The following is a 14,794-nucleotide window of genomic DNA, read 5'->3' on the forward strand; positions in this document are numbered from 1 at the left end:
AACAAAATGTATATTTTATGAACGAAAAATAACTTGGAAGAGAATATTTAGCGTGGCCAAAACCAGAACAAAACACAGCTATGGCAAAATACCACCAGGGTAATATTACTGCAGCTGGAGGCCTCTTTGCTCCTTCAATCATTTGTTGTAACAAGAGGAACAAGGGCAGTAGTAACACTAGGGTTTTTCCTTGGCAGCTCTGCATGAAAAGGTGTGTATTTGCACTATTTCAGCTCTGCCCTCCAGCTCAGGAGGGTACCACTACTTGGAACCCAGTTATTTGGGCTTTCATTGAAATTGCCTTTACAGCATAGACAAATCATGAATCAGCAGCACTTGCCAGCTCCCCACAGTACCCTCTTTCTGGCGCTTTGCTTTCATATTTACCTATGCTTCCATCACTTTGAGATCTGTAATACTGTGGGCTAAACCATCAGGTGGCATAAATCAGAATAGCTGCACTGTAGCCTATACCAGTTCACACAAAAGCAGGGAATCTTGTTTAACTCTGGTTCTAACTTTCTAAAGCAATGTTGGGATTATACACCATTAACTCTGCTGTTATTATTGTATCACTTTAGCTGCTGTGTGCCTCAGCAATAAACGCCTCCAATGATTTACATTATTGCATTAGGAAAAAGCTTATCCTGGCAGGTAGCCTGTTTGCCAAAACTTAACCAGAAGTAGTTCAGTGCCCAAAGTATATACCTTCAATGGTTTGTACAAGAAGAATTAGAAATGAACTACTGGGATTTGGGTAGGGGAACCAAGTATATGGTAATTATACTTAGCAGTGGAACTCAAGGGACAATAGGACAAAGAGAAGGAAAATTAGCATGTGAGCAGGGAAAAAAACAAGCAGTACAGAGAAATGGAGGAAGTAAATAGGAAAATCAGAAAGAAAAAAACCAGACTGGTATGGAGGAGGGTCATGCAGATGAACACTTGGTGTGAAGTTGCTTAGAAAGGGTCAAGATTTGTATCTGGTGTCAGTCGTGGAGACCTGAGATACCTCTCTGTACCCTCAAGACAGGAAGCGAGCAGGATAGTCTTTTGCTCAAAGCAGTTAGAGTAGAAAGATGGCTTTTGTTTCACTGGAGGCTGAATACGTAAGTACACAGCAAAACGTGCCTTGTGTTTTATTCCCTCTCCACACCATTTGCATATCTTTTTTGCTCTCTGCTGTTCATTCTCTGTACTTACTGTTTACTCTCACACACCTTCTGTTGAAGGAAAACGGTTGTGCTCCGGGCTTCCAATCCGCCATGGAGAAGGATGGGACACAGAGGAGCCCTGCATCCAGCCACAGTCCCCTTCTTCAAACGAACAGTAAAAGCCAGAGGGAAGCTTTTCTGCAAGAGGGAAAGACACACACACATACAGAAGAACCCTGGTGAACTGAGGAGGAGACTCCTGGGCACACAGAGAAGCTGCAGTGACTATTCTGACTCGGTTTGCCCAGGGCATGGGGGCACCCCCACAGCTACTCAGTCCTTTCCTGTGGAGTCATGTGTGTGCCTGACTGTGGGGAAGGTGGTGTCAAGGGAAACAACCCCCAGACTGTGACTAAGTGACTACCCCCCTACTTTGACAAATCTGAGTGAGAGGACTCACCTCGGTGTACACTATTTGGTCTCCTAAATACCTGGCCTCTACAGCTCCACAGGTATAAACCCACTCAAGGTTACATCTTGGAGATGGCTTTCCTAACCACTGCTTCTGCAGCCCCACAGAAGGGAATCTTGGAGAGGGGTAAGGTCCTAACATGATTCCCCTCCCTTAGAGTCTAGGTCTCTAGTCAGCCCAGATCAGCAACATGACCTCTTCTCTCTGAGAGCACTGATGTGATCTCAGGTAAAGCACTGAATCCTTTTGTGCCTCAGTTTTTGTACCTGTGAATCTGTTTGGTGAGATGAATGGTTGAAAAGAGGGTAGTTTATTTTAAGCCATACTTCCAGGCTTTGAAGCCCACTCATTCTGTCACTGGCTTAGGATTTCAGGCAAGTTTCCAGCTCCAAACAATAAAGATACACTAGCTTTTTGCCTTTAAATTAACCAGTTTTAAAGTAATAGTCATCTTGTTCAAAGCAGAAGGTAACTTCATGCCTTCCATTGCCTTCTGTACCTACATTGCAAGTTCTTCTTACAAAGGGTGCAAAGTACTGCTCCTTTTGCCCTGAGCCATACACTTAATATTGCCATACATGAACATCGTCTACTTGGCCATGAATCACCCATTTCCTTCAAAACTCATGGAATATTTTTCCCCATGATCCTCAATAAACCCTCACTGCTTCCTCCCTAATTTCTACTGCTGTCTAGTTCTACCTTTGTATTTCTATTCTTCAACATGAGGCCAGAGTCTGTACTTATTAAGTAACCTTGGCAGAAAATGGACCTTGTAAAATGCCATGTAAAATCACTACCACTATAACATGATTTTCACTTTTAGTAAATCACTAATGATCCTTAATACAGATTCTGCACCCAGGGTACAGCTGACAACTCTTCCAGGTACCAGAAGGCTTCCCACTAATAAAAGGGCACAAACTGGGTTTTATGCAGAAAAAGGCAGAGCACAAAGCTAGTTTGGGTGAAATAGGTGCCCTTGTAATATAGAGTTACATTAGGTATTAAAGATGCCACAAGAAGAATAAAGAAGAGGCACCAGTCATCGTACACTGCTATATAGACTAACCAGTCCTTGGGACTGGCAGTACAAAGCCCCTGAACACATTTGCTGAGTGGGGGTGGTCCTTCTTCCAATAAACTAGAAAAACTGCTGTGATGAACAGATGTAGCTGTAAAAGGGATGATGATATTCCTGACTTCTCACAGTTTTTACACCATTGTGTACTCAAATCTGTACTAAAAACCAGTTTAGCCCATATTTGTTTCTCCCTTCCCTGTTCCCCTAAACTTCCCCTAAAATTACCTTTGGGGTTTTTTTGTTATGTGTTTTTTTGGTTTGGGTTTTTTTTTTTTTTTGAAAGAAAGGAAAATGATACAAGAAATCTGTTTAAAATTGCAAGATAAAAATGAAATTTCATGTGCAAACACATTATAAAACCCCATATCCAGGAAATCAGCCTTTCAACTGCTTGTTAAAATCATAGTAAAAATTTTTTCACTTACAAAATGTAGGATAGACTACAAACTCCTAAAGCAAGAGAATCTGCCAGTCAGCTAACACCGGCAATTTCATTAGCTTCTCTATGAGAAGAGGAGGCCCCTGAACTCAGATTTTGTTGTCATTATTAAAAATTTTTCGCTCTGAAATCTTCTATCTATAAAGTGGCTGTCAGACACTGAGGCACCAGTATTCAAAATCCAGATCATTTAAGATATTGAAATATCAGCAGAACCCCCTGGCTGAGATTGCAGGTCAATTAAATACCTGCTCACAGGGCCTCAGCTTTGACTCACACACCTCAACAGGCAATTCATTCAGTGACACATGAACCTGCTCCTTGGTCTACCCTTAGAAAACAGCTGCAGAACAGCACAACTGCAGCATCTAGACCAGAAAAATTTGATTTTCTAGGAGCGTGAATCACAACTCACTTCACAGAGGAAACTGAGACAAATCTTACATCTGTGGCTTTTTAGTAGGGCCAAATTTAAACCTGGAACCTGACATGAAGGCGAGAGCCATGTTTTACTGTTATTTTCTGCAAGTACCCAAATCTGTTATGGAAAGATCAAAACCTGTAATGGAGTTAAGGCTTTTTCAAGTTTTTCCTTTTAAAAATCTCCAAATTCATTCAGCCTGGTCTTTAAATGTGAAGCTGTTAAGCAGAGAGTTGCTTCCTTGTGTTTTACCCCTCTACAGAACTTGATTATATTTCATTGCACAGCCTGAGGCTGAGATCCAAAGAAAATGACAAATTATAATGTGTCCTGAATTCCTACTGAAACAGCTTGGCTGGGTGTCCAACTGAATTCATTTCATGGCCATACGCTATCCAGGATGATGTAAACAAGTCAGAGCAGCAGGAGGAGTCATCTAAGTAGCAATCCCTGCCTGGAGGCCAGAAAAAGCTCACTGTCAATGAACAAGGTAAGGGCATAAATAAGAAGCTATTACTTTCCCAGAAAATTTCATTCCTCCTCCACAAATGAATTTTTTTATGAATTTTCAGATGTCCTGTGCACTGGATGCATTTTCTCTGCTGCTCTTCCTTGCTTTGAATACATACAGCACCTACAATTCCACCTATTGCTACTCCACAAAGCCCTCTTTGGCTAGCACTTTTCTGTCGATCTGTATGTCTCAATTTTTGAATGTTTATAGTTCAAACTCACGTTAGCACAGATACTGCACTGATGAAGCAATGCTAATCTGACTTTATTAGAAAATCAAGTAAATGAGGAGGCAGGAGTTACACTTATTGAAACCTGCCACATCGGATATTAACATTAGTGACAGAAACCTCAAAATATTTAGACCTTAGTAATTTTAAGAGGCAGCTTGTGGATATGGGATGGAGAATAGAGCAATCCAGTCAGATTGGAGCACTGTGAGAACGTGAGAGTCTCTGCTTTTATTTGAGTGATGAAGTAGAGAAAAGCTGTAGTGTTAAACTTCTTCCTAAGTAAATATTTTCAAGCCTTCAGAATGAATCACCTTTCAAGCAAAACCTAAGTAAGTTCAAGGTTTTTTTGTTTAGCCCAGATTTTTCATCCTTTAATAGCAAGCAAAATTAGCAACTGAAATAATTCATTAAGTGGATGGAGCAGGCTCTTGATTCAAAACTAGGTGTAAATCAACCAGATACTACAGTTTAAACTTTTGGGTGAAATTCCAGACCCATATTATAAAGGACACAAGCATAAAAGACTACTCTGGTACGTATGGACCTTTACCAAATTTAGGAGGAAATCTCAGAAGCCAAATAGATCAGCTACTCAAACAATTTAAAGAAGCACATGAATCTTAAACATGAGTTTGCTTCAACGGCTGCTTCTATGCTAGCAAAGTTGGTCAGCCAAATTCTACCAGAAATGAAGCATAAAAAGGGAAGATATTTTTCAACAGTCAACAAAGAGTTATCCTTTAATGCCAGAAGGCTTTGCTGAGTTCAGAACTGCCAGAGGTTAGAATTTGTTGCTGGAAGTACAGCTTTTGATCAAGAAAGAAGCAAAAGGATTAGTGTATGCAAGACAGGAACCTTAAGAGAGCACAGCATGGCAACAGGTTGCTACTTCATCATTTTGCTTGCAGGGAGACTCTGCTGGGCTGTATGTATCACTAGGATATAAATTAATCCAGTGATTTCTTCATGCATTTTTGCCTGGAAAGTAAACCGGCCCCTGTAGAATTAATTATCTATGCTTTTTTGGTCACTTGCTCATGTTATCACAAATTCAAACTTTATAGGTTCCTATTCTAGCTGCCATCTGGTCTTTTGACAGATGTGTGCATACACTCCAACCACATAGCACAGCCTGAGTCACCCCTTTCATGAATCAGATACTAGTCCTCCTTATCTCACCTGGTACTGTGTTTAACATCCTTATATATTAAATGAGGCAAAGAGTGAAAATTACCCTATAACCCAGTGGTTATGAGATTTACTTGAAAGATGGAGGACATTACTTTCAATCCTTATTCCAGGTAAAATTTATAAAATGTGGAAGAGCAACCCCAGGAGAGACTTGAGTAACCATTTTCTTCTGAACTAGACCAGAACTCCAGACCACAATCTTGGAAACTCTGCATGGAAATAGGAAATATAGGTTCAAATTCACTTAAGCAGAAGAAAGAATCAGTCCTGGGTTTGTCATGTCCTGAGTGAATCCTCTAAGTTCTGGGTCTCTAGATAATAAATATACTAGCAGCACCTCCATTCTTTTAAATTTAATTTTTTTTTAAATATATACATGACTTTCCTAACATGCTTTCACTGATGAACGAATATTTTCCCAGGCTGAATCTTTTTGGTGAATTTGAGACAGAAAGTAAAATAATTTTAGACTAGCCAAAAGTATATGCACTTTTTTTCAGTAAAATTTTTATTTTTTCCCAGTCTGGCTGCCCTGCAACAAAAGATTACTGAACCAAAATCCAAGACATTGTTAACTAAAGTGCAAAACTACTGGAACAAATTCTCCCTTTTTGTAAAGCAGAGGTCTGCCAATCTGCATTAGTAAATAATTTGAGTTTTCATCTCTGTCTTGTACCATACCAGATATATTACATATATGATTACTACAATAAGAGGAAGTAAGGTTTTTTTTTTTTTTTGCAGTAAGTTATAATCCATAAAAGCATGAATTTACTAGCAAAGACATAAGACCACCACCATCTGAAGTCTTAATGTGTGCCTGCAAAGTATGCTTCTGCAAAGTAGTTTCCAGTGTGGCACTTCCATCAGTCTGTTAAACCTGTATGTCTGATCCCAAATCAACACAGTTTGGATCTAATTCCACATCTGCCTCTTTGAAGCTATCTTTTGCTCCTGCAAGAATATTTGATTATGACTCAAACAGCAACAAGCTTTTCTCTCGGGGTCATCCCTCTCTGATTTTACACTCTCTACACAGACTAATTGGTTGCATGCAGAACAAGCACTGTGACATTTCCTTGGCCATTAATAAGTAAAGAGATGTTAACAAACAGCAGGCTTTAGGAAGATTTTTTTCAGCTAACAAAGGAACAAAAATCAAATGAATAGGAATAAAAAAAAAAAAAAAAAAAAAGAGAGAGAGAGAGAGAGAGAGAAAATCAGTACCTGCACAGTTAAAAGACTGTGAAAGGAAAAAAACCCCAACATCTCCTTGAAGCTCAAAGATAGAAGCCTTTGGTTAATGGTAACTTTAAAAGCTCTTCCCCCAGTTTTCAGCATGGCTACATCTTTTTCTGACAGCTCTTTTGTGTAAGCAGAAGCATTTGGGAAACCCCTTTCTTTGCTTTATACATCTGAATCACTTTTTGCCACGCTTGCAAAAAGCTGATGAAAACATCCATGTTGCTCAGGAGTAAAATGACAACTAAAACGCTGAAAGATGACATACGTTTGGTGTTAGGCTGTCATGTAGATATAACTGACATCTAAAACATTAGATAATTTCTGTTTTGTGTAAGAAGTCTTATGCCAACAATATTCAACACAGTAAAGAGGCAAAAGCAGAGAAATCAGCCATAGAACTGAGCAGGCTTCTAAGTGGATTAGCAGACATATCCACAACCCAAGCTCTTGCTGAGGCAAGCCAGTCTTTTTTGTTGCTTGGGTGGAAGATGGTGCTTTTCGGGCCTTTTAGCTAGGAGTAGGAACTCTCATTCCCAGTACCTGTGGCTGAATACAAGCCGTGTGGTATTCCGCTCAAGCTACGGAGTGATGCTCTGCTAAACAGGCAGCAAAGTATCTTCTGCTTTTTACATTTTCTCATTTACATTCTCAGTACATTCTTTGCTGACACAACTGTAACTGCTATACTGCTTTATGCAAATAGCTACAGATGAATGCTGCATGGAGGGGAAAAAGGCAACCAAACCAACCTCTCCGGATAATGTACGTGACAGAGGGATTGGTCACTTTACCAACAGGCTCACCATGGGATACAGGGTGGCAGCCAGGGGCAGAAGCAGAGCCAGCCTCCTGCTACAAGACAACAGCCAAGGGTGCATCCAATGTTTGAAAATAATAGGTAAGCATGTTCCTCTAGGCCTGCCCCATCCTGTGGTGGTATGTAGTTTGCATCCACAATTGGTGCAACTCCACCTTGGGAGCTCTGCTCTTCCCACTGGTATAGACAGGATTACCCTCACAAAGCAGAGCCATTTATACAGACACAACAGCGTATCTGGAAATATAGTTGATGGTAAATAATATGTTTCTCTGCTTCCAATGAAATGAAAATGCATTCAACCTACTGATTATCAGAATTTAAAAAAAAATTAGTTTTTTTAATTAAAGTGTAGTACACAATAGAAATACCATTATGAGGCCTTAGAGCTCTGTTTTAAAGCTCTTATGCAAAAAGGTTTCAATACTTCTAATATGAAGCATTATTGGTTCTAAGGAGCTGCAAGTCCACAGTGATGACACTGTTCCTATGAAAGTAAATTTAATGTTCACTGAGTGTGTGTCATTAAGGAATATAATTTCATATTGTAACAATGTCTAACACGATGGAGAAGCATATAATTTCAAGCTTTTAACTAGTTTACTAGATAATCCCAGGTCAAACCACTGTTCTGCACACCAATAAAATGTTGCTTTATTTCTTTGTTAGCAGCAAAGAACTGGAATTTGCTATAAGTTGTGTGTCACTCATGTTAAGTTTATGCTAGAAGCAACACAGGTCTGTTCGTCTAGACATCACCTACATCGACACAGCTTGTTAAATTACCTTACCCAGATTCTCCCCTGCTCTAGCTGTCACATATGAAAGCTAAACTAAGTGCCTCTTCTATTCCAAAGGCTTTTGCTGGGACTGGTATTTTGGTCAGGGAACACATTTTTTGCATACCAAATCAATGCAGCTCTGTCGACAAAAGTTCATAGGCTAGATCAGCTGTGATGCATACACTTTAAATTGGTAAATGATGAACTCTCAATGATTATTTATCTTGATACATTTGCCCTGTGGATAACCATACATCTGACAATCTACCACTTCTAACTATCTGTGGACTGGCAAAGGGGAAGATGCTGGAGATAGAACATGTAGAGATATAGAAAAAGAGATAGGGCATCTTCAAAATGGTTAAAGGAAGGTCCTAAAGTATCTAGGTTATGCAGCACAATTAAAAAGCATTCAGACACAGCAAGTTTTCTGAAAACTTAGGCTGCTACCTATATTCTGCTGTATTTTACTAGACTACTGACTGCTCAAGAGAGGAGAGAAAACAAAAGGAATTACAAAGACACAGGAGTTAGTCAAAGACAAGCTACTAGCTCTACTAATTTTTCATCTTAGAAGTTTTCTCCTTTCTCTCCCTTCTGCCACATGCTGTGCTACATTTTGATTAAAAGCTCTAACAAACTATACATTTCATAATTCTGTAAGGCATCTAGCTATTCAGGCTATACTTCCTTTGCATTTTTGATCAGGACTTTGGAAGAGATGAAGCACTAAGAGCGTCTTAAGAACCTGCTGCAGAACTAATGCAAACGAGTACAGGAACATATCAAATGCTCTGCTCCAGGCAGACATCTAGAGAAACTGCATGTGTTATAGAGGATACTGGTCTTTTGATAGTACTGAATTAGTCTATTGTGCTAAAGTCTCAGGCATTAAAATTCAAAACAATCAATGCTTTTGGAAAAGGAGGATGCAGCCTGGGGGTTTGGATTTACTCACTGCATATATCTCCCTCATCTTCTCCCTCAGCGCAGTCCCTGATGAAGTCACATGTCTGCCCCAGCCTGATCGCTGTTCCATTCCAGCAGCTGAAGGAACCCTCCAGAGCCATTTTTGAGCCAGAACCAGATCCTAGAGAAAAAGAAAACAAAAACCACTTCAGATTATTGAACTGCCTTCCTCTCAACCAACAGGTCGTAGGATCCTGGATAACACTGAATGGGAGAACACCTTGTGAAATCCCCTTAATCCAATACTTACTTGATAAAGTAATTATTTTATTTTGTTTGACCTGTTTAATCTTGTCAAATATCTAATGGTCTACCTAACAGAGAATTTCAGTTCCCCAGGTATTTCTGGTGTTTTAACTTGGAAGGCATCTTTGACCCTTGAAAAGAGGGTTGAAATCCTGCAGCCTGTTCTGTGGTACTTCTCAAGAACAACACAATATGCATAATAGATTTTTAATTGTATGTGAAGTTACTGCTAGACTGACAGTCCTGAAGACTGACATCCTCTCCGTCTAGCTCGGGAATAACATGGCTGCATGGTTTGGAAAGAACACGAGTTTTCATCATACCCTCCTGTTGACATGTATTACCTATGACTTGGATATATCACGTTGTCATATTCTCTCTGCAAGAGAGAAAAGACTCTGATCTGTACTTGTAGTTTTCTTTCTCTTCTACAACCACTCCTGCTCCTGCATCCTGCACTACCCTCTGCTTGAGTCAGAGAGCCCATGAGTCAGAGAGCCCACAGCAGAATACATCTACCAAGATACAAAAATCACTAATTCATTTTACCTATGCTAAGCGGCAAAAGGCAGCTAGCAATGTGGAAAGGAGCCAACTCTTATGAAATGAGGTCACTGAACATTACAATCAGAGGCCAGTATCATCCATTCAGAAATGATCTTGAGTAGTCCCTTAGCACCATCCTTTTCTGGAGGCGCTTGATTCCCTTGACAGCTGAGAAGTCAGAGATCATCTAGCCTGATGGGTATAATTTTCCTTACTGTAGGAATTCTCTTACCCGGAGGTCTTTGATTGTAGCCAAGTGAGATACTTAGGGAAAAAAAAAAAAAAAAAAAAAAAAAAAAAAAAAAAAAGGACTTTTCCTAAGAGACACATGCTCTAGATCAGCCACCTGGAGGAGGCAGGAATTAGTTCAGTAACATCCTACAGTCAGTATATATGGAGGAGGCCAAGCTTGAGAAGTGCAAGAGCCCCCTCCACAAAAATCTGGGTGTAGATGCAATTTGCTGAAACCTTCCTGACTCTCTGCAGAGATGTGTTTCCAGTTCACTACTCCCAGAAGGCAAGCCTGGAAGTACGAAGAGGTCTGTGCTGTGAATTCCCCACAGCAACAACTCCTGCCCTACCTCACATTAAATGGATAAATGCTCAAGATTAAACCAAAGTCTCTGGGCAGAGTGAACCATTGTTTTCCTAACTCACCTGTGCTTGCTACACAGTGCAGCTATATCATGTTCTCTGGTACTACAGGGAGTCGGGAATCACTGGTGATTCAATTAGATGTGCACTTGATACTTTATTTATATTGCCTGCCAAAACTAAAAATTAATGAAGCATGTAGGAAAACAACCACTATTTCTCTTCAAGCTTATTTTATGGTGCAAATCAATTCAGGAGTGGGGGGGAATACATGCCAAACCTTTTTAATAAAGGACCCCAGCTCCTGAAAAGAGTGCTCTGTGTTATTGTCAGCTCGATTTTTTTGACTGCCTTAGAGCAATTCTGGCTTGCCGCATACAGGCTGCACAGTGCCCTTGTACTTCAGTTAGGGTCAAGGCTGACTAGAGAGGAGAGCTTTGCAGAAAGAATAGACCAAGTAACTCAGAGCTGGTTGCTGACAATTTCTGCAGGCCCCTTGGTAAGGGTTTAAGGCAATGAGAACGCATCTTCCTTGGCTTTGCCATGCTCCTTGCAAAAATGCACTCTTTAGAGACACCACTGAGAGCCTTCCCTATGTCAGATGTAAAGCTCTTTGCATGTCACAAGCCAGACACAGTGGGTTCAGGTCAGTATGCAAATGGATGCTAGAAAGCTGTAAGCAGCGACTCTGGTAACTCAGTAGGTGATCCCTTTTCCCAGGGGTCTTCAATGAACCTGTATGGCACCGTGTTGCTGGAAGTACCACCTAAAGAAAAGTTAAGAGACATGGCCCAGAGCACTTCCATGATGTTAGTAACATCATGACACTCTTAAAAATTCTTCAAGTCCTACTCAAATTCAGAAGTACTTTTGTCTCTCTGGATTACCCCACAGACAGTTTTGAACCCCACGTTTACTACCAACTCTCACGTCCCACTCAGACTACCTGCAGTCCTTTCAGCAATGTCCATGTTTTATCCCAGCAGCCGCTGGGATACACTATGCAGAGATTCAGAGGAAGGGTTATTGTAGGCAATGGAGTTGTTCTGTTTACTCAATCCACTGGAACTTTGTAAAGGCACTCAGTTTTCCAAGCACATGACTGCATTAACACCAATTATATGGAACCAAGGCATTCAAGAGCACCTACTGTCTTCCCAGGTGTCTTTGTTGCAGCCCAGGAGCACAAATCTCCTGAAGTCAACTGACTGTAGTATTTAAAAGACGTCAGTTGCAACTAGACATGAAGCAATTCCAGAAGCTTACCCTCCAAAACAAAGCAGCGGATTTGCATGCTCATTCATCTCTGCAAAGACAGGGCTTGAATTAGCTCAGATTTGCATTAGACACATATATACATGCTCCTTGTATAGGTTAGAGAACACAAATAGCAAAGCTGCAGCCTGGGGAATGGCTGGGTTCTGTGACAGTGCATGATTTATTCCTGTCTCCTGTTTGCTTGCTTACTGTGTGCACAATGGCAAAATGAATTGGATAAAGGAGATGATTAACTAGTAAAACAAATAGATAACCAAAAAAAGCCCAAACACAAATGACCGTTTTAATGGGTCACTTGATGCAGATGTTTGCATCCAAGCTCAAGGAAACTTAATTTTTAATTAAAATATTTTGTAACAAAAATAGACATTTGATCTTTTCATTTCCCAGCCCCTATCACTCCTGGCAAGGTGAGCCAGAGTGACCTGGATTGGCGAGTGAAGTGGCTGCAACTCACACACAGAAGATGTGTAAGGAAAGGAAAATGGATGGTATCAATAAGTATCAAAGTAAAATTTGTGGGAGACATCCTTTATATTTACAGCAGTGTTTATGTAGCCAGTGGCATCCATAAATTATAGCAGTCATTAAGCTGTACCACGGCTGGCTTGGAGTCTTATAAATCATTATTTAAACAGCAACATTAAACAAATGGCATTTCAGACTCTAAATTGAAAGGAGAAACAAACAACTCCTTGGGGAACAAGTGCTGACTTTGTACCTCACAGGTCCTGCTTCTGAACACAGTCCAGCCTTGGCAGTGTTCAAGTCCAGTACCAGATCCCAGACTCAAATGACAGCCCATGTTTTTGGACTTAGTTTCTATACAGCAGGATGGAAAGGGGAAAATCATGTGGCTTAGCCTAACGCAGGGTAAGCAACTTACTGCTCAGACTGTGGGACCAAAGGGGATGTGTTTCACTCCTCAGCAAATTTTCTCTGACTTGGGTTGTCTCTTCTCTCCTTCCCCCTCCCTTAACCAGCACAGAAATCAAAATGCACTGGCAAGCTCTGGCAAATCTGTCTCTGAGGAACGTGGCCAGAAAGACTGTGACGTCTGATCACTGCAAAATGGGAATCTTCAACTTACTGCCACCACACTTCGCCAGGTGGGACGCAAGACTGAAAATTCTTACAGGCATTCACAAAGATATCCCTTATCTTGCAAACTGGCTACGCTGCTAATTAACATGCAGGATTAATCAAGCTTAACATAATTATAACTTCACGTGTTACATTCAATTTCTCAGGCCATAATTTTTAATGCTACCGAAAGCTTTTGGGACCAACAGAGTCAGGTAAAGCCCTCCCACTCAGCACACATTAAAAAAAAGAGAGCTTAATAGGACAGTACTTGGTGGTTGTTTAAAAACCCTGTAATTTGTACTCTGCAGAAAAAGGTGAACAGAAATTGCAAAGACCTGGGATGAATGTGCACCCTCGTGAACATTTTACCAACAAGCAGCTGCTCTCTGGGCTATCCCTGAGAAGCCTGGTTGGATGCAGCTGAATTGACTCCAATGGTTCTTGGGGCAAGACCCTGTATGCACACAAGGTGGGAAACTTCAATTTTTAATTGCATGTACGTAGTGAGAAATACCTACCCAGGGAAATCCACCATGCTTATTTCACCATATGTGCTACCTCTCAAAAAAGGGAAACTTTCCTTCCAATTAACTACAACTCTTAAAAAAAATTTCTGATGAGGTAGTGCTGCAGTCTAATGTTCCTCCACTAAATGCCGCTAAAAATCAGGGATTGTGCAACCTCACTGACAATGCTTATCTGTCACAAGTATTTGTCATTAACTTCTCAATTTTATCTGCTCCTCCTTTGGTTTGAGTTCAAGGCCTTGACTCAGAGATATTTAAAAAGAGAGTACTTGGGGGGATTTAAAGGTTGTGTGAAACAAAGGAAAGCTGCTATCTAGCTATAAAAGGATAGTGAGAATTCTGGGGAGTTTCTGATTATTGACCTTTCTTTGACTCGCCATTTCTGATGGGCACGTCATTTCCTCACTCTTCATCCTCCAACCCTCCAGCCTTACAACTGTGCAGACATTTGAAGGCTGATGGCTCACTTGGTGCTGAGGATAGCCATATTCCAGGATAAAGTAAATTTTCTGTTGATACGAGTCATTAATACCCCTGCTTTCACCATTACAGAAGTTGGAAGGTATGAAATAAAGGAGGTAGGAAAGTGAAAGAAGAGAAAGACAAGTTCATGTTTAAGGCACCTGAAGCCATCCTTGGCAAACGGCCATTAAACCCCAACGTGATACAGGGCAGATCACATAAATCAAAACTTTCACAGCAAGCTACGCTGCCCTCATTTTCCAGGCACTCACCCCAGGACACCTGTACTCAGATCTGCAGAGAAGCCAAGCGGTCGCAGCTGCAAATGACACCAGTGAGAGAGATACTTGGAAAACATGATGTCCTCAAAAAATGCTTTGAAAAAAGATTAGACTCCTGGTTTCTCACACCAGGCAGCCAAAATTAGTCAACACTTCATAATTTCTGACTTTAATCTTTGCAACAGCACCGTTACTGTTGCTGTCACTGCCTAAGGATGCAAGTGAAGCCACATTTGTAGGAGGCGGTGATCTCTTTTTATTAGACTGCCTGATACAGGCAGAAAAAGCAGCCCATGTTTGTATATGCCTGAAAGCTTGCCCATTTTTCCAGTTACATAAATTTGCTTTAATCTTCTTATTTCACTTCCTATACATAAAATGGGAATAAACTCATCACAAGAGCTCTGTGATGTTCATTTCATTAACATTTGTAAGGAACTAAGATGTTATGATA

General features: G+C 40.6%; 1 protein-coding gene across 1 annotated transcript in view; it reads right to left on the reverse strand.

Annotated features, from left to right (window-relative positions):
• ALK (ALK receptor tyrosine kinase) overlaps positions 1-14,794 on the reverse strand; it is a 320,524-nt gene that overhangs the window by 71,571 nt on the left and 234,159 nt on the right. Inside the window, exons 6-7 of the mRNA XM_030035063.2 lie at positions 9,310-9,441; positions 1,221-1,352 (exon numbers count right to left, since the gene is read on the reverse strand). Of these exons, the coding sequence (XP_029890923.1) occupies positions 1,221-1,352; positions 9,310-9,441 (264 nt within the window). The remainder of the gene's footprint in view (positions 1-1,220; positions 1,353-9,309; positions 9,442-14,794) is intronic.

The sequence above is a fragment of the Aquila chrysaetos genome, chromosome 13 (assembly GCF_900496995.4).
Source record: "Aquila chrysaetos chrysaetos chromosome 13, bAquChr1.4, whole genome shotgun sequence".
NCBI lineage: Eukaryota > Metazoa > Chordata > Aves > Accipitriformes > Accipitridae > Aquila > Aquila chrysaetos.